This window comes from Myripristis murdjan, chromosome 22, assembly GCF_902150065.1.
Source record: "Myripristis murdjan chromosome 22, fMyrMur1.1, whole genome shotgun sequence".
Classification (NCBI taxonomy): Eukaryota; Metazoa; Chordata; class Actinopteri; order Holocentriformes; family Holocentridae; genus Myripristis; species Myripristis murdjan.
The window spans coordinates 3621629-3641843 of NC_044001.1; the positions used below are offsets into that span (position 1 = coordinate 3621629).

The following is a 20215-nucleotide window of genomic DNA, read 5'->3' on the forward strand; positions in this document are numbered from 1 at the left end:
TTTTCATCCTTTCATTCTTTCATCCTTTCATCCGCTGCTTTACTCTCTGTTTAATAGTGACGTGGTTCACTTGCTCTACTGTAGACATGTTCCTATGTTTTCTCTGTGTTGTGCTCGTGCTTTAATAATAATAATAATAATAATAACAATAACGATGCTAATAAGGTGATCCCCCTTGCCGCGGGCAGTCCGGAGGTCAGGGTCGTCGGCAGCGTTGCAGAACCGAGGCCGGGAGCGATTCGCGGCGTCTTGCTCAAGGACAGCGGCGGGGCAGACGCTCGCTCCAAACGGGATTCAGTGATTAAACGAATATCTGCCGTCATCGCTGTGGAAATCACAGGCGTGCTCATCCTGCAGAGACGCAGGCAGGATGAGACAATAATGAGGAGGAGGAAGAGGAGGAGGAGGATGACGACGCGACAGAGGGTGCAAGGCACGCTTGAACTCACAAGGTCATTTCTAACATCTTTTCACAACAAGTTTTTACAATATTTAACATCTTTTTCATGAATCCCTTCCCCCCATAGTGCCACCCCACAGGGCTGCAGCTGTCTGAAGGGGGAATGAAACTAAAAGGACGCAACATTGGAAGCTATAAAGGCACAAATGAGAATAAGAAATAGGAAAATAAGAAATAGGAAAACTAAACTCCAAAATGTCTGGAAGATGATAACGTGCAGATGAATGTGGCTGGAGCGGATCTGCATCTCTTGCAAGTGGCGTCCGAGTTAGGATACGTTTGGTCAAGTTTAGTTTTAATAAAATAAACACAATGAGCGATGCGTAACCCTCCTGTTCTGTTCAAATTTACGAACATCTTTTATGTTTGGGCTCAATTTGACCCCAGCAGTTTAAACCTCCACAAAATTATTATAACTAAAATTGTTACCAAAGTTTATGTGTCAGATACTTTATGTTTCTTTGATGACGACCTAAACAGCCCTTTAAATAAAACATAACTTATACATCCAGTATTCCTATTAGGCCACTATGGAAAAATATGCAAATCACCATAAAATCTCACTGATTGACCTAAAATTGGAAAGAAATATACATTTTTGGTGTTTTAATGGCTTTATATTATTTCTAAGTACAGATTTTTGTTATTTATAACCGATGCGTTACAAAGTGTGTACAGGACATTGAAAACATATCATCATATGAATTTCATGTTTACCTGGTAGTACCCATTACATTAGGAAAAGTCATTAAATATGAAGCAAAAAAAAAAAAAAAAAAAAAAAAAAAAAAAAAAATATATATATATATATATATATATATATATATATATATACACACACACACATATATGTATATATATGTATATATGTTAATCATTTATTTAGAGACGTTAAACATTGGCTGTGGTCAAATTGACCCCAAACATAATAAGAGGGTTAACTGTATTTCCTCATGTCTGCTACAAGGAACTGAAGCATGTGTTTGTTTGAGAATTGCATCTTTATCGGTGCTTTTTAAATAACGATCAAGACCAGCTACAAAACATCAGCTGACATCTTTTTCCTGTGGTTGTAATCAGATTTTACAAAGCATTCAATTAAAGTATGTTTTATTTTTGTCGTAATTATTCATCCCACCAGCTTTAATAAATAGAGTTAGACCGTACTTGATTCATCCTCTCATAAAAAATGCAAAAGTATTCATGAAAATTGATGATGGCATTGTATAAATCCAATATTCTGAATTTTTTATACATTCGTTTGCTGACTTTTAGTGCCTTGAAGTTGTTATTGATTCCAGAAATTAGTGTAGTGGAAGCATATGGAGTGTTTTGTTAAGCGGACCCTTGGGTGTGCCGCGTGCTTTGTGTACATTAGTGGTGTGTGGTGGACGGCAAACTGAATACTGAGCGTTTCCAGCGAAAGAAAAACCACAAATCCTGCTAATTCTGGTGTTAAGTCGCCTGCAGATGAAGCCTCATACAAAGAAGATGAGTTTTCCCGACGTGCTGCAGAGGTGAAAGCGAACCCGGCGTGGGTAATGTGCTGCAAATTGAATTTATTTACATGCATTTGTGCCCCTTTCAACAAAGTGGTGAATGCACAAAGGCTTTTTCAGTTTTGGAGAGAAAAAAGATGCACGGCCAAACTTTGGTGTGACTCAGCTGCTCCTGTGAGGTGTCCTGATTCTCTTCTGCGAGAATCACGCCTAGTGAAATAGAAATCTGCACTATACAAGCTATTTTGAGATATTAACCCTATAAAGCCTGAACTATGAAAAAATTGGCAGAAAATTCAATTTTTTTTAAATTGAACCCTTTATTTAGTCCTATAACAATATATATATATATATATATATATATATATAAAAATTCAAAAAATATGTTATTACATGACCTTTCTGGTGTATGATATATGATATGTACTTGAAGTGCCAATGGTATGGTCCAGGGTGAACAGGGGACGTGTTCAAAGGTATACAACAGTATTTTGGTCAAGTATTGATTGAAAAACAGAATTGAAAATGTGTATCATATATGATACAAATGGCTTTATAGGGTTAAAGGAATTCAAATGCTCAGTCACATGACACCAGTGAACTGCAGCGATGCACGTGGTGTGGTCAGAGCTGTTGTTGATGAAAATCACCTTGGTTACGAGGGTGCACTTTGCCGCCGGGGCTGACCGACATCCAGCGACCGGGGCGGAAACCAGAGCGCTTTCCAGGCCGCAGCAGCAGCGTTCTGAGCGGCCGGCCCGGTGATTCAGGGCCGGGCGAGGGAGAGAGGCCGTTTGAAGGGAAGGGAGAGTCGGTGCTCGGGGCGGCGGCAGCTGAGTACGCTCGCGCTGCAGAACGAACCGCCTCTCGGCTCCGTCTCCGGCTGCTCCCGCGGCTCCACACGCCACAACACGTCAGCGTCAGCCGGGCGGGAGCGGCATCCCACCCACGCTGCACGGCGTGGCCCTCTGTGGCAGACGCTGCTGTGTGCACCTTCACATCGCACAGTGAACGCCATACTATCAGTCTGTGTCTTCATGCATAAATCTCTCTCTCATTCGCCTAAAAAATGGCTTTTAAAGGATATTTTGCATGCAGTAGACAAAAGAGGAGCTGCATGTTCAGAAACACTCGGCGCTTCGTTTGCCATCCGCCTCCGAGTCTGCGGAGGCCTGACGGGCGTCGCCGCGGGTCATCAGGATGAGTGACACGTGAGGGGGCGGGACCTTGAACAACTAACAGCGAGGAGGGCGGGACTAGCGATGCACTCCTTGACTCAAAGCAAAAAGTCGCAGATTGGACCTTTAAGTGATCTAGGAATTAGCTTGAGAAAACTGACAGCATTTATAAACACTTAATATGATGGTTAATATTAAACTTGATTATTAAAAGTAATTCCAAGTTAAAAAATACGATTATGGGTTTGATAAATATGCGAGCTCCACATGTTGAATATTCATCAAAAGTTAATCAAGCCCGTTGATCCGTTTTAGCCGATCAGTGTGAAAAGTGAATCAGTTCTTCCTTGCAGCGTGACCGACCTTTCCACAAAGTTTCATGCAGATTCATTCATAACTTTTGGAGACATTCCTCTAACAAACAGTCAGACAAATGCAAAGAGGTGAAAACATGACCGCTCTGCTCTGCTGGCGAGGAAACAGAGAGATTTCGCTTTCAAAAGTTGTTTGAAATTGAAACTAGCTGGGTTTCCATCCACCTATTTCTATTGGCATTTTCAGAAATTTTGGATGGAAACACCAGAAATTCGAAAAAACGGCCGAAAATTCGCAAAAAAGTTTTTACGCTTGGAGGGGGTGGATTTCTCAGCGTATCGATAAAAGGAAATGCGACTTTTTGCTGTGGAAACAGGTTTTGCGAATAAACGATGACTGGACCGGATACCACGTCACACTTCTACGCTACAGTCTTATTATTAGTTATTATTATTATTATTATTATTAGTCACTTATTCCTTATTTAGGATGGTTCGGTATGAAGTTAGCGCTGCCAAAATAGTAAGCAGACTTCTCCCAAGAGCCGACAAGTTCAGCAGGAATCTGTCCCTGATCAGCTGTTGAGTGTCAGCTGAGTGTTTGTTGTTGTTCAGTCGACACACACACGCTATCTTATGATGTCATCTCACGGCGCACTCTGCTCCCAATAATCGCAAAACAAAACTAATGGAAACAGGCCTAAATTCGCATTTTCTTTTGCGCATTTTGACAAAATTCGCTCAAAAATTTCGATATATTTGGATGGAAACCCAGCTACTGATTTGGTTTGGAAAGAGGCTTTTCTACGGAGCCCCTGAAGGGTCATGGCGACTTTTGCATTCCCTCGCCATGTGTTTTGGCTTCTCTCTCAATAAATTTTGCATCGTCTTGTAATATTTTTACCTCGCGATACTTTCTGCGTCCGTTCCCTCTGAGCCGTGCGTCTGTTTCCTCTCAGTGCAGCTCATTGAATTTTATTTTGAATTGGACATTAACTCTGCCGATACAGTCCTGCTGCTCAGTCGGCACGGTTGTGTGATTAGTGAAGGTGAATGTAAATGCATTCTCGGAGAGCAGCCGAGCGAAAACAGACAAACGGCTCAGAGGGAACGGAAGGGAAGTAGGAAAATATTACGACGGACCGCAAAAGGTATTACGAGGTTACGCAAAAAGAAAATAAAACTCGCCGTGACACTTCAGGGCTTCGTATTTGTCCTCTTCCTCTGTTCTAAAAACAACTTTTCGTAATGTAGGCCTGTAGTTTTCATGCCTGTCATGGTCGTGCAAGCCTCACAACACCAACTCCTGAAATTTACTGAATATAAATAAGACCGTCTGAGACGTGGCATGAAGAGGTAGAGATAGATAGATAGATACTTTATCTATCTAGGAAATTCGCAGTTTTTCAGCAGTATCCACAGATTACAAGATTAAATAAATAAAAAATAAAGAATAAGATCTAAGTACAACACACTAGAGATCTAGGTACAACAGTGTGCAAAAAAACAATGTGCAAAAAAACGTGTGCATAGGTGTATAAAATGTGCATATATGTAGGTCAATGTGCAAATTTAGAAGAAATATACAGTATACACATGATAAATAGCAGTAAGCAATATAAACACTATAAACAGGGAATATAAAAAAAAAGAAATATGAACAATTTAAACAGCAGAGGAAAATAACCTAAACCTGAGGAACACACGCTCCGACCGAGGTTCAGAGTTAGTGTGAAACCATGAGACCAAGACCGTCGACAGAACCTGACGCCCGGTACTGGGAATTCAGGAACTGTCAGACTTGATCCAGCCTCATGGAATCACCCCTTCCACAAAGGTTGCCCTTTCTGTACGGCAACACGCATCGCATCGAGTCGAGCGAGCACGGCACAAGGTTTTTCCGTCCTGCAATCTAAACTAAGATCAGAGTGTTTTATTGTGAAGGGGCTCCAGAGGGCGAGGCTGCCGCTCCTGGTGGATTAGCCCCGAGCTCGTCTCCAGGTTCCGCTCGCAGTCGTGATAAAGGAGCCTGTTTGCTTGAGCGGCGCCGTTTTTGAAAACGATTTGCATAAATTTCTTGGGGGTGAAAACAAAATCTGCTCCTAGATCTTAGCTGTTAGCGAGCGGGAAAAAAAAAAAGATGCTAATGAGCCTCGCAGTGTGGACGTCGGGGTCTGCCGGTGTCGTCGGGTTAATGCAGGAAGCCTCCGCTCGATAACCTCGGCCGCTCGCTCCCATCACACCTCACGCCTCTCCTCCGTCGTCCACGGCAGGCTGGAAAACGTGCTCTCACTCTGAAGAGCACAAGGGGCAGGTCGGGTGACGTACAAACACCGCCTCTGTGGAAGCGTCCTCGCTCGTGCCTCTGTGCGCTGAGGTGCAGACCCCCCCCCCCCCCCAGTGTGTTGCTGCTGATCAAAATCTCTCTCTTTTTTTTTTTTTTTTTTTTTTTTTTTTTGCTAGAATTGACTTTGGTGCTGTGTGCACCAGCTCTGCTCCCCGGTTATTTTTAGCTCTCGCCTTATTTTGTTTTTATTCCCCACTGCCATTGTGCTTCAGTCTGCTAAATCACACAAATCACACACCGTGTTGTGTGTGTGTGTGTGTGTGTGTTCTTGAAGGGCACCGTTGCTCAGCGTTACCAGTAAATACAGAAAGCCTTCTGTCTCGCCACCTATACTGCAAAAAAAAAAAAAAAAAAATCCATGGTAACAAGTCATTTAGTCTCATCTTCAGTGTTAAAAAATGTTTTTTCTTCAAAACAAGTAAAAAAAAAATCTGCCTGTTGAGATTCTATTTGTTTCCAGTGCAGTTTCATTTGTAAAAATCTGTCGAATTGAGGCAGAATGAGGCAGATCAGCCCGGCCAGGACCACGAAAATGTCCTTTGATTCAATAAAAATTGTGGAAACAAGTGGGATTATCTCATCTCACTGGCAGATTTTTCACATTTAAAGATTTTTACTCTGAATCTGAGAGCAAAATGACTTATTAAGTTGTTTTTTTATTGACAGTGTACATGCAGTGCTGCTTCCCTGTGTGCTGTATGCTTGGCTCTTGTGTGTGTGTGTGTGTGTGTGTGTGTGTGTGTGTGTGTGTGTGTGCGGTGAAACAGAGAGGCTGTCGGTGTGTGTGTCCGCATGAACGCCACCGAGACAAATTCCTGCATTGTGCTCACAGATTAGAGTGATTCTGTTTCCGTTAACGCACCGGGCGGCTGCGCTCCCCCCCCGCCCGGGTTTCGCATCGAGTGTTCCTGCACGGGATCGCTCGGCTGCTCCGCTGCAATCAATTATGCAACCGGCACTCTACATCTTCCTGGAGGGGAGACCGTTAATTGAAAGTCACCTCTTTGGCTCACCACTCGCCGCTCCCTTTGTATGCTTGGTTTGCAGGATGTTACTTCGCGGCGTGCAGGAAGTTGCACGAGCGATCCCCCCGCAGGGCTTTGTGTTTGTCCACGTCTCATTTTGACCAGCAGTGTGTTAGAATATCAGTGTATTGAAGACGTGCGGCGAGTCACACACACACAAGCGGCGCTCCTCCTCCGGTCCTCCTTCAGGGGAGGCGGGTCGTTGAGAATCACTGCTTTGAACGAGCCCGGCTTTATGTTGCTTTCACGTCGCGGCGCTGAGGAGTTCACGGCTGGATTCACCTTCAATTTGAGGAGCGAATAAAAGCATTTCAGGCAGCCGGGCGCCTCAGAGTTAAAGCCTATTTCAGAGTCGAACTGTTTTGTGTTTGTAATGGCTCCTTCAGCGGCCCCGGGTCGATCACGGCGCGTGACTACTGTATGTGGCGTGCCTTTGTTGTGCTCCTCTTTGCCCTTTCAGACGGGTGTTATTTTTAGAGCCGTACAGTAAAAAAGCACCCTGGGAAAATTGTGCCTCCCTTTCATTCGGCGTCCGTGTGGCCGCAAGGAAAATGACCGCTGAGGGAGAAAATGGGCTTTCTGAAATGACGCTGCCGCGCACGCAAGTTTCCAAATGAACCACAAGAAAAAGGTTTCAGTGTGAACGTTTATACGGCAAGGATGCAGAATCAACGAGAATCTAAAAATGTTTTAAACAACGTGGAATATTTGCCAGTAGGATTCGATAATCCTGTTTGTTTCCAATGATAATCAACTTGTTTGCAGAATTTTCTTGAATCGTACACTGCAAAAACTCAAAATCTTATATATTTGAATATTTGTCTTATTTCAAGTCAAAATGTCTTATTTCTAGTCAAAATATTTCAGTACACTTAAAACAAGACATGATCACCTCAGAACTAACTTGTTTTTAGACAATTTTCACTTGTTTCAAGTGAAAATTTGCTTGAAACAAGTTATTTCTTAGGTGTAATGAGATATTTTGACTAGAAATAAGACATTTTGACTTGAAATAAGACAAATATTCTTGGTAAGATTTTGAGTTTTTGTGGTGTAATGGGTTGATCTGCCTTATTCACTGCAAAAACTCAAAATCTTACCAAGATTATTTGTCTTATTTCAAGTAAAAATGTCTTGTTTCTAGTCAAAATATCTCATTACACTTAAAATAAGACATGATCAGCTCAGAAATAACTTGTCTTTAGACAATTTTCACTTGTTTCAAGTGAAAATTTACTTGAAACAAGTTATTTCTGAGCTGATCATGTCTTATTTTAAGTGTAATGAGATATTTTGACTAGAAATAAGACATTTTTACTTGAAATAAGACAAATCATGTTGGTAAGATTTTGACTTTTTGCAGTGTTCTGCCTTGTTTCAACGTATTTATAACCATTTCCAGAGAAAAGTCCAGAAACAAGAAGAACTGCACTGGAAACAAGTGGGACAGCCTCTTCCTACTGGCAGATTTTACACCTTTTTGAAGAAAAACAAGATTTGAACGCTGAATATATAATTTTTTTTTTTTTTTGCTTGATATTTTGTAGTGTACATCGTGGTAATGTATCAAAAGAACAATGCCTTTATTTTTTATTTTTTATTTTTTTTGCATTGCAACCCGCACTGGAAACATAATTTTGGGCAAAAACAAGATGGATGAGAGTCCAAAACTTACATTGTGGCTCCTGAAAGGAAAGCCCCGGTGGAAACGCCGGGCAGGAGACGGCGGCGTTACGGCTATTGTTCCTCGTGCTGACTCAGCGAGGTGACAAAAAGCTTCAGAATAAAATTTATTTGTGCAGCACTTCTCCAAACAGCATCACCAAGTTCTTAGAAGCCACTGAAATGAGAATAAATGAATCAGTGAGTAAAACAATAAAAAAAAGTCAGTCATTAAATCATCTAAATGGAGAAAAAATAGGCAATTAAACACCTAAGAGGATGCAGAATATACAAGAGAAAGGAAGAAAAACAGCTTTTCTTCGGCTTTAAGGAGTAATTAAAGTTGCTGTTGTTTGTTTGTTGATTGTTCCAGCTCGAGCTCCTCGGGGATCAGCGTGATCCACGACGCTTTGATTCTTTTAGGGAAACTCTCTCAGGTTTATTAGACAAATGAGCGCTAAACTGTGAGTGATGAGGGAGTTTACTGGTTCTCTGTTGATCCCCTGGAGGAGAAGGTCCTCCTTCTCCCTCCTGACACACACACACACACACACACACACACACACACACACACACACACACACACACACACACACACACACACACGGGGAGGTCAGAGCACAGAGCCTGCAGCTGGCTGAGCTTCACTCTCGGTGAAGGACGCTTCCGCGGCGTTTGAGCTCGCTGACAGCTGCTGATGCTGCGTTTGCACGACATCACGACGTCTTCCACCGAATACCCCGATATCGACATTGCGATGATGCGGCAGAAGATGACTGTTGTTGCTTTCATGACATATTTACACACAGGATCATCAGCAATGTGGATGTGGCGACCAAGCGGGTGGAGGCGAATAAGAAAACAGCTGCAACAGTCGAATAAGTTGAGAAAACTGCACCTTTAAAACCTGGAAAAGACAAAATTTAGGTCATCATGATACTGATATAATACTGATATAGCAGAATGATACCCAATTGCAGACGCTGTATCCAGTTCTGTCCGACAATTTTTGTAATTTCATTTTCAACCGTCATGATTACAAGTTTAGTAGTGTTCAGTTACTCCTATTTGAGAAGTTAAATGGTGATTATGTTGATATGGAGGCACATAAATTGTTAACTTAAAGCTTAAAGCTCAGACACAACAACAGGTGCCGCTGTCGTTTAGCGTTTCAGCGTCAGACGTTAAAGAGACAGAAACGCAGGCCCAGGATGAGTGGCGTCGCTGAAGAGGAAAAGATCAGCTGCGTGTCACAATAAAAGCCCCGCTGCAGGACGATGTTGTTCACCTGCAGGCTGAAGTATAAACCCTGAGTTCATGTGGAATCTCATGCAGCTGCTGACATGAGGCGCCATTTTCGATTTGCGCATTAAAAATTTGAAAACATCTCCAAATATCGCAAAAAAAAGTTTTTACGCCCGGGGGAGGTGGAAAAGTCGGTGTATCGATAAAAGTGAAAATGAGAATATGTTGCTATGGAAACAGGTTGAGCCAATAAACGGTGACGTTCATCATCATGTGACTTCCTTCTTGATTTTTGCTCACCTCGATGAACCGACTCTAAATATTCGCATAACAGAAGTGGATGGAAATGCGCATCAGTTTGCTTTTTGTTTCGCTGATTTTCTGAAAAATTCAGTTAAAATTAGCGATATATTTGGATGGAAACTCGACGAGTGTGAAGTTATCACCAAAACTAAACCGGATTTGCCGTAAATATTACCTGCTGACTGAAAAAACGTTCATGCCAGCTTTCTAGTGGCGATAATGAGCAGAACCAGGGATTTTTATTTTTTTGCAGGTGTCAGTATCGCCCCCTTGGCGTCATGATTTTGGTATTGTTGGCTCCTCGATGATGTTTTAGAGGAAGATGTGGTCACTGCAGCAGAGGGTCTTTTGTCATCCTGAACGAGTTAAACATGTAAACCGCTTCCAAGTTTTAAAACAACAAGATATCATCCTGCACTGTGTGTTTAAATGCAAATAAATCATTTAAAACACCCAGCGGAGCAGACAGGATGAGGAACATTTACCTCCAACAGTTCCTAACAAGTTTGTCTTTATTCATCCAGAAGTTGCAGCTGCCTAAACCGACCCGCCGGCTAAACTTTTCATGTGACCAGCAGCTGGAAAAGTCACGTTCCTGCAGATGGCACATAATTCCCTTCATGGTGGAGGAACGTCGTCATCATGTCCGCTGCTTGTAGTCCACATTTTGGCGGCTGTTGTGTGTCTATTGAATTTTGGGAGGCTGTTGGAGGTGAATGTAGCGCTGAGGCGAGTCACGCGGGGTAAAGGTCGATCTCTTCAAGCAGCAGCCCACCCTGTCACCCAGCCTGGCTCACACCGGGCTCTAACAAGCAGCCCGAGAGGCCGCACAGGCTGTTGTGTCAGCTTATTACTCAGATAATGAGGCGGCCGTGCCTCAAACTGAAGGCGGTGTCCGACTGCGGCTGCACAGCACCGACCTGCAGCTAACAATCTGTGTGTCGCTTAAGCTTCACCTCACAGAACACACACTCACTGTCATGTCATGTCCTGTGTGCATCAAGGCATTAGCAAAAATTATTTAACTTTTCATTTATTTTATTTTACAGGAAAAGGATTAAAAGTAAATGTGTCACAATGTAAACAGTTCTGCGGTGCATGACAAGACCAAGTCCCTACAGGGGAGAGGGCAGAGTGAGGTGGTGTGTGTGTGTGAGGTGTGTCTGTCTGTCAGATAATCTGTGTGAATTGTGCAATAGAGATTATTGATCCAATGCAATATGGGATTTCATTCCAAATTTTTGTGTATGCATTGAAAAAATGACTTCTGACCATCGCTGTCTTTGTAGGCTGGTATTGGGATAAGTGCTCACAGGGCCTAATTAGGACTCATTAGCACTTGCTTATTATAATTAGCGAGCATGACAGATGAGACCTGGCTTTGCCTTTGGACACCTAAGTCAGCTGTGACTACTGGTGCCGCTGTTTCCTCCTCACTGAACCTGCAGGAGGGGACTTCCCCCGTCCTGGATGATTCGTCTCCTGTGGCGGTAAATTAAATCCTGTTCAAAGTACATTTCTAGGTTGCTTAGTGCCTAACGAATGCTAGCTCAGGCCAGAAGCACATTACACCAAAAAAAAAAAAAAAAAAAAACGTTGGAGGAAGTCTCACATTAGCAGCTGCTGACTCCCATCCTGCACCCAAAATAGCAAAGAGTCTTTAGAGTGAGGCAACAACGTGAGTTTGCACGTTGCGAGAACTGAAGGACGAGGACCTGCAGAGTCTGGAGTTTTGTCGGGACGTGCATGGGGGTGAAAATAGACCACCACCAGGGTTTGGGGCATGCACAACAAAATTACAACAAAAACAGGAGGTGAGACAGTTTTTATGTTTGGTGGAAGCACGGCCGGTGGACACAAGGGCAGGAGACAGCAGGCTGGAGGTGCTGCAAATTTAATATAAAGTAAAGTCAGAGGTAAGAGGAAACTCAAGAACAAGGAAAACTAGAGAGAAAGCACAGGCTAAACTGACAGGCAAGGCGAAAACACAGCGGACCTCGCAAGACAGAGCTGGAAACAGGACTTAATGTACATGAGACTAACAAGGAAACAAGCTGGGGAAGAGGCTGGAACACAAGACTGGAGAAAACTGAGGACCAGCGAGGGGAAACACTGAGGAGGAGGGATGAGAACGATCAGGGCTGATGAGTCTAACTCAGGACAGGTGTGGGAGGCCGGGGTGGGGCGAGCGAGGCTGACAGAGAGAGAGAGAGAGAGAGAGAGAGAGAGAGAGAGGGCACCGGAAACCAACACAGCAAAAACACAAAGACACACAGAGGGAGGAGGAGAAAGAGTCCATCACCATAACACTCCACTGTAAAAGCTGCGTCGTGCCCTCAGGTGTTATCTGCAGGTAACAGAGAGACGACGTACCTGCTGCAATCTGATTGGCCAGCCCAAATACTGCAGTAGAAGTAGAAGTACTGTTCCTCTGCTGGTATTTGACTGCAGGCACTGCAAAAACTCAAAATCTTACCAAGAATATTTGTCTTATTTCAAGTCAAAATGTCTTATTTCTAGTCAAAATACAAATTTCACTTCTTCCACTGGCAAATTTTGCCAATGAAACAAGCAAATTTTCACTTGTTTTAAGTGAATTTTCACTTGAAACAAGTGGAAATTGTCTAAAAACAAGTTACTTCTTAGGCGATCGTGTCTTATTTTAAGTGTAATGAGATATTTTGACTAGAAATAAGACAAATATTCTTGGTAAGATTTTGAGTTTTTGCAGTGTAGAAGTAGAAGTACTGCTCCTCTGCTGGTATCTGACTGCAGTAGAAGTAGAAGTACTGTTCCTCTGCTGGTATGTGACTGCAGTAGAAGTAGAAGTACTGTTCCTCTGCTGGTATCTGACTGCAGTAGAAGTAGAAGTACTGTTCCTCTGCTGGTATGTGACTGCAGTAGAAGTAGAAGTACTGTTCCTCTGCTGGTATGTGACTGCAGTAGAAGTAGAAGTACTGTTCCTCTGCTGGTATGTGACTGCAGTAGAAGTAGAAGTACTGTTCCTCTGCTGGTATGTGACTGCAGTAGAAGTAGAAGTACTGTTCCTCTGCTGGTATGTGACTGCAGTAGAAGTAGAAGTACTGTTCCTCTGCTGGTATGTGACTGCAGTAGAAGTAGAAGTAGTGCAGTAAAAATCTCCTGCAGTAAAAGTCCAAAGTGTCTCATGTCAAATGTCCTGGCAGTAAAAGTGACTGAGCTCCTTTTTCCAAACAGTAACTGTGTTAGCTGGGATCTTTTCCATGCAGTTAGAAAAGGAGGAGAGAACACGCTGCACACTGCATGCTTTTAAAGGGACATTACACTAAAACTGAAGTGAGGACCCTGTAGACTCAACTGACACAATGTGGAATAAGAATGATATGATGGTTGAATCCACATGGTTCTCACCTTTTCCCCACATTTATTCCACTTTTTTTTTTTTTGCCAGTTGAGTCTAAATGACCAATCACTGCAGCTTTTATGGTGAAATTTGGAAAATTACAAATAGCAGAATCAACAAAGTAGACGCAGGTTCCTTTTCTTATCTTTGCTGACTGAGCTTTTATTGTGAAATTTCCCACAATCAGCAACCGACCATTTGTTCTCTGTAATGGATCTGATTTTAAAAACGCATTGAAGGACAAAACTCAAGAAAAAATAAAATCACTGACTTCCAAAAAAAGTACAAGTAGACATAAATCTGCAGTAACATGAATTATGTAATTAGTTACTTCCACCTCTGGAAAATGATAAGATGCTTACTTCAACTAATTTAGATAGATAGATAGATAGATAGATAGATAGATAGATAGGTATACTTTATTGATCCCAGACTGGGAAATTCACACATTACAGCAGCATCATCAATAAAAACAAAAAATAAAATAAAAAATTTAAATTAAAAGTATATACAATAGAGACTAAATATGCGAAATATACACTAAAGACAATAAATATATACACTAAAGACAATTTATTATTATTTTTTTTTTAATTTATTTTTTTTTTTTAGATTAGATAATTTCCTGCAAGAATGTGCCGTTTTAACTACACGGGCCATGATGTCACGTGGTGTGCACCTGGCCTCAGGTGTCTGAGTCTAGTGGGCACCTGGTGAGGCTGTAGCAGGTTGAGAGGCAGTGCTGATTCATTTAATTTGCAGGTGATGAGGGCGTTTTGTGGGAACTGATTTAAAAACGACGCCGTGCAGGTGAAGGAGTGACGGGCTCATCCGGCCTGCTTGTGAAGCGCCGGTTGTCATGCATGATACATTTGAAAGCCAGCTAAAGTGTGTGTGTGTGTGTGTGTGTGTGTGTGTGTGTTTGTGCATGTCTCCCTCCTGCAGGATGGACCAAGTTTGCGCGGCTGACACGAGCGCTCACCAACAACCGCAACACGCTGCAGCAGCTGGCACCCGTGAGCAAGCATGAAGTCACACACAAGCAGTCCAGACTGGCAGAGGTAAGCGCTGTCACACACACACACACACACACACACACACACACACACACACACAGAAACATGCAGACTCATGCTGGCACATGCTTACTTTAGCACATACGCACCACACACATACACATGCAAACACACATTCTCTGTCTCTCTCCCTCTCTGTCTCTCACTCACACACACACACACATATACACACACACACATACACGATACACAAATATGCCAGCTTAGCATCTTCCCTGCTCTTTACATTACTTCCGCACAAATAAAGCCTCATATGAAGCGTTTACTGCCACGTCTCAGCCATTTTATAGCATATTTTTGCAGGTTAATTACCTGCTGTCCCACACACACACACACACACACACACACACACACACACATATATATATATATAAATGCAAACTTCCCGGGATGGTGCTCTCTCTTCTTGGGAACGCTGTGCTCCTGTTGGACTGCGGCTGTCATTAATATTTCATGGCGGGTAGAGACAGAGGCGGTGCGCTGTGGGCACTTTGAATGATTGTGACAGCCAGAAATTTAGAAAATGGATTTTTGGGGACGGGTCGCGTCTTTCCCCTTTCGGCTTTAGCGCAAAAGCGTCTTGAACTCCCCCGCCTGTTTTATTCATGAACATCTGAGCGAGGTGTTTCCTTTAATCAACATTTGTTTGAGTTTCATCCCCGCTCAGCACGCGAGGCGGGGCGGCTCCCGGTTTAGCCGAGCGTTTCGTCCAGGGGGGGTTTTAAAGGTGAGGAGAGGGAGGGAAGGAAGTAATGAGAGTAAAGGAAGGGAGATAAGAGCAAAGGGATGAGAGAGACAAAAGAAAGAAAAAGGATGAGGAGAGGCAGAAAAGGAGCCAGGAAGGAACTGAAGAGAGGTAGGAAGGAAGGAAACGGTGAAGGAAAGAAGGAAGGAAGGGAGGCGGAAGCAGCTCAGCAGGCTAATAAAGGGAAGTTGGAGTTGAAGCCTCCTTCCTGTGAGCGTGCCCGGCGCCGCGTGGCACGGCGTTGCATAACGCTCGCGGCGCGCTCAGTGGATTACGCAGGTGATCCAGCAGCTGAAAGGCGCAGCTGGCGTCTTGTGTCGAGGACGCCGTCGAGTGTCAGATAAGCAGACGGTTTTTTTTGTTTTCCCTTTTCTTTACCGGCAGTGCCGCCGGGCTCCTAATTGGCAGCCTCATTGTGGAGCGACGGTGCCGCTCTTGACCGGGGTTCGTTTGATTGGCAGCCGGGATGATGAGGATTAGATGAGATGCGGCGGTGTGGCTCCTCAGCGCTGCCCGGCCGCCTCGTTACCGAACACGAGGCTGGTTTCCACCACGGAGCCCAGAGAGGCCGACACAAGGCCGGCAGCCTCTCTTCCTCCTGATGATGATGATGATGATCATTGCTGTTGTTATTATTGTCAGCTGCAGTGTAAGCAGCAGTATTGATAATTTGATAGTAGGGCCAAACATTGCAAATTAGCTGGAGCTATAACTGTTATGATAGATGGCATCAGTTTATTTATGGAATGCCCATTATGTGTCTGTCCTTATCGACTACACACTAAGTAAATAAATAGCAGCAGCCAATAGCATTATTATTATTATTTCCTTGAAATGACCATCAGGGAAATTGTGTTTGCAATAACTTCATTACCACTTTTTCTACAACTGGTAGTATCAGCAGTAGTTGTAGCAGTAGTATTTTTAGTAGTAGTAGTAGAAGTAGCAGTAATAGTAGTAGAACCAGTAGTTGTAGTATCAGTAACATCAGTAGTAGTAATACTGATCTGATCCATTACCTTTGCTGGACAGTGTGTGTAGCCTGAGTGGTCAGTTTGGGGTCCCGGAGGAAATAATTGATGCATAATTGTTGTTTTTCTCACCGTATGAGAAAATGCGTAGCCTGACATAAACATAGTCTGGTTTTGATTCTGTTTGATACTGGATCAGCCGTCATCTGTCAGTCAATCAATCAAACGTCCAATCAATCAAACGTCATGTGGCACAACATTGGGCCCAAACAAATGGCAGCAACTGTTTCGACAAAAGCGACCAAGCGTGTTGGTGGGCATATTGCCGCCTCGTTAGCCTTTGGTATACGATTCTGTTTAGCTTCTGTGTCGTCATCACCTAAGCCACACCTGTAGGCCCTCAGGTGTGTGTGAACTTGCAAGATCAGCCAGCTGTGTTTTGGGTAAAATGTCCTTTTCCCAACTTCCCCAGACTGAGACCAGATGTTGGACACCATTTTCACCTCTGTATGTCCGGTGGTTCAGTTCTTATGGGTAGCATGTTGTGTTAGCTTAGCATAAAGACTTGAAGTCTATAGGAGTCGTTAGCCTAGCTTGGAGAATCAACTTCTTCTTTTTTTTTTTTTTTTTTTTTTTTTTAAAATTCCAACATGTTTATTTCAAATCCACATGACCCACCGTGCAAACCAGGCAGCTTCAGAGTCACTGTAAGGTTCATTTTTTCACTTTGATGGAGCTAGGCTAACGACTCCCATAGACTTCAAGTCTTTATGCTAAGCTAACACGAAACACTACCCACAGGAACTGAACCACTGGACGTCCAGAGGTGAAAATGGTGTCCAACATCTGGTCTCAGGCCTGGGGAGTCAGGGAAAGAGGATTCTGCCCAAAATGGAGAATTCCTATAAGACATGCAGGTTTTTCAGAAAAAAGATAGTTTGCGTTTATTTTTGAGGTGATACTTTATATTACCTGATGATATTTTTGATATTCATCTTGGGTAAAATCTTTGATAGTGATAATAAATTTTAGCCCAGTACCAGCAGTTGCATCACTGAGTAACAGCAGTAGTAATAATAGCGTTGTTATTAACATAATTATCATCATTAGTGCTGTCAGTAGTAGTAGTAGTTGTAGTATAAACCACAGTGTCACTATATAATAATACTGATAAAAGTTTTGTCACTACTGCTACTGGTGTTAACAACTGTTTTGAAAGAGTTTTTCATGCTGAAAAGCGGGGCTGCATGATTATGTCTTTGTTGGCTCAGACTACCTGACAGTTCAGCTCTGTTAGCAGCGACACACAAGACGAAGAAGCGTTTGTGAAATTAAATTGGGCGATGCGTACGCCCCGTGTGGCCCTGCAGACGGATGCAGACTGCTGTATATCGTTTCTAATGCGGTATGTGTCGTGCCGAGGAGGCCCGGCCACAGTGGGGGTGATTATTACCAGACCTCAAAATACAGCAGTTGTTTTTTTGGTGCGAGCTCTCTCTACAGTCGCAAAGCGCTTTATGGGCCAACAGGAGACATGAAAACACATGAAAACAAGACAACAAACACACTGTAAATTTCAATACACATCTACTGCAGTTTTTCCTCCTCACTTCCACCCCCGTCCCCACATCTAGCAGCGGGAGGTAATTATTATTAGACCAAAAAATCCCCCAAAACCTTCAGCATTATTATTATTATTTTTTTTTTTGCTCACTTTATCTTTCATCTCTTTCGGTAACTTCATCTGATCTTCAGTCCTCTTTTTTAATTTTTTTTTTTTTTTTTTTTTTTTTATTCTCTGTCTGCTCTCTTGCCTTCCCCACAAAGTTAGGTTACATGGTGCAATCGAATGATAAGAATGTGTAATGCTCTCCGCTGGTCATCTGTTCACTGTGGGCAGATTTTAAAGAAACACACTCCACAATTCAAACATGCGGACGGTGAACCGAATCTTCTCTTCTCCTGTCGAGCAGGGTTATTTTGGGATGATCTTCTCAAAGTTACTCAGTGATCATGCAGAGGAGGCTTTTAAAAACTTAATGTAGATGTTATGTTCAGTGGTCACTGAATCTAAAGTTCTTATAATAATGCTAAAATGAATATTTAGCTTTTTGTGGCACTTATGTAAAAACAATAGACTAAAAGGAACAGGAAAACTAGGGTTGTAAAATACATAATTGTGTGAAGTTAAGAAGTGCAAACAGGAGAAACCACAAAAAAGAGGAATCAGTAGTAACATAAGAAACATGAAAACACCAGATTAAGAGTTACATAATCAAACAAAGAGAGCATTTACATGATAAATTTATTTTGGCTTATGTGATGCCAATGTTGCTTAAATGTTTTTGTTTTTTAAATGTGTGGCAGCTATCAGTTATTGGAAATTATTGTAATGATTTGTAGATTAATTGTGTTTTTGGCATTTTATAACCCCAGAAGGGACCAGAAGACACACATAAATTTCAATCATTCATTCATTCATACTTGTAAATGTAAGTCTATAAGAGACCGGATTGTAAGAAGTTACTAACTTGGCTATTCAGGCAGTTGTGTATATAATGACTTTGTCCATAAACTGGCTGTTAAGAGGGTTATTTATGTATTTGTACATTTTTAATTGTGTCTTTTATTGAATTTATTGTATTATTTTTTTTTATTGTAGGACTCTTTTTTTGTCCATTTGGGCAGATTCAAACAAAAGAGCTTCACAAAATTAGGTTTAGGTTTTGCGCAAAATTATGAACAACCTTTTTGAAAAGTATGCAGTGTTAAAAAAAAAGCATCATTTGCATTTCAATAAACACCTTTTTAAGTGAATAAAGCTTGTCAAGTGTACATGAAATAAAAAAAACTAAGCAGGCTTTCCAGGACTTGCGTGCCATTGGTGAAATAATAATAATAAAAATCTTAGCGAATCATCTTGCTTGCTGGTGCTGACAACAAAATGCTTTGGCTCATATATTTGTGAGAGGAGATGTTTCCAACCAGCATCTGGGACTCAGATACTAAAAACACACGAGGTCATCTACTAATCATTAATTTGCAAAATCTGTTTCTTGCACCTATTTCTAGATAACGTCTTTGTTGACATGCAACAAAATCCACCTTGAGTGAACAGAAATTTTTTGTAGTTTTTGCGACTAAATGGAAACAAGAATAACACCCTCATTTTTTTCTCTCTCTCTCTCTCCAGGTCCTGCAGCTCAACTCGGACATCCTCCCCCAGTACAAGCAGGAGGCGCCGAAGACACCTCCCCACATCATCCTGCACTACTGCACCTTCAAGACCACGTGGGACTGGGTCATCCTCATCCTCACCTTCTACACGGCCATCATGGTGCCCTACAACGTCTCCTTCAAGACCAAGCAGAACAACATCGTGTGGCTGGTGCTGGACAGCGTGGTGGACGTCATCTTCCTGGTGGACATCGTCCTCAACTTCCACACCACCTTCGTCGGGCCCGGCGGCGAGGTCATCTCCGACCCCAAGCTGATCCGCATGAACTACCTGAAGACCTGGTTCGTCATCGACCTGCTGTCCTGCCTGCCCTATGACATCATCAACGCCTTCGAGAACGTGGACGAGGTACGCTGGCGTTTTTTTTTTTCGAGAGCTTTTCTTGGTTGCGAGTGGTAGGGAAGGCGAGATGTGTGTGGACATGTTCACCCAAAACCTGTATATTTTGTGTTATTTAGTCACCCCAAGGAGTTTGCAGTCCAAAGATGTCCAAAGACATCCAGGTGAATTGGAGATACTAAATTGCCCCTAGGTGTGAATGCGTGCTTTAGTGTGCTTGTTTGTCTTTTTTCCCTGTGACGGACCAGCGACCTGTCCAGGGTGTTTCCCCTGCCTTCCGCCCAATGAGCGCTGGGATAGGCTCCAGCCCCCGGGACTCTTATGGATAAGCGGTTTGGAAAATGAATGAATGAGTCTCCAACATGGGGATGGAGCGCATTTCTTCATTATTGGCATTTTGTCATTATTGCAATGCATGTTTGGGCTAAATA

The 20215-nt window shown here is 42.7% G+C and overlaps 1 protein-coding gene across 1 annotated transcript in view; it reads left to right on the top strand.

The window, feature by feature from the left end:
- The window catches only part of kcnh5b (potassium voltage-gated channel, subfamily H (eag-related), member 5b), a 208562-nt gene that overhangs the window by 11022 nt on the left and 177325 nt on the right, over positions 1 to 20215 (top strand). Inside the window, exons 5-6 of the mRNA XM_030044846.1 lie at positions 14361 to 14476; positions 19401 to 19793. Of these exons, the coding sequence (XP_029900706.1) occupies positions 14361 to 14476; positions 19401 to 19793 (509 nt within the window). The remainder of the gene's footprint in view (positions 1 to 14360; positions 14477 to 19400; positions 19794 to 20215) is intronic.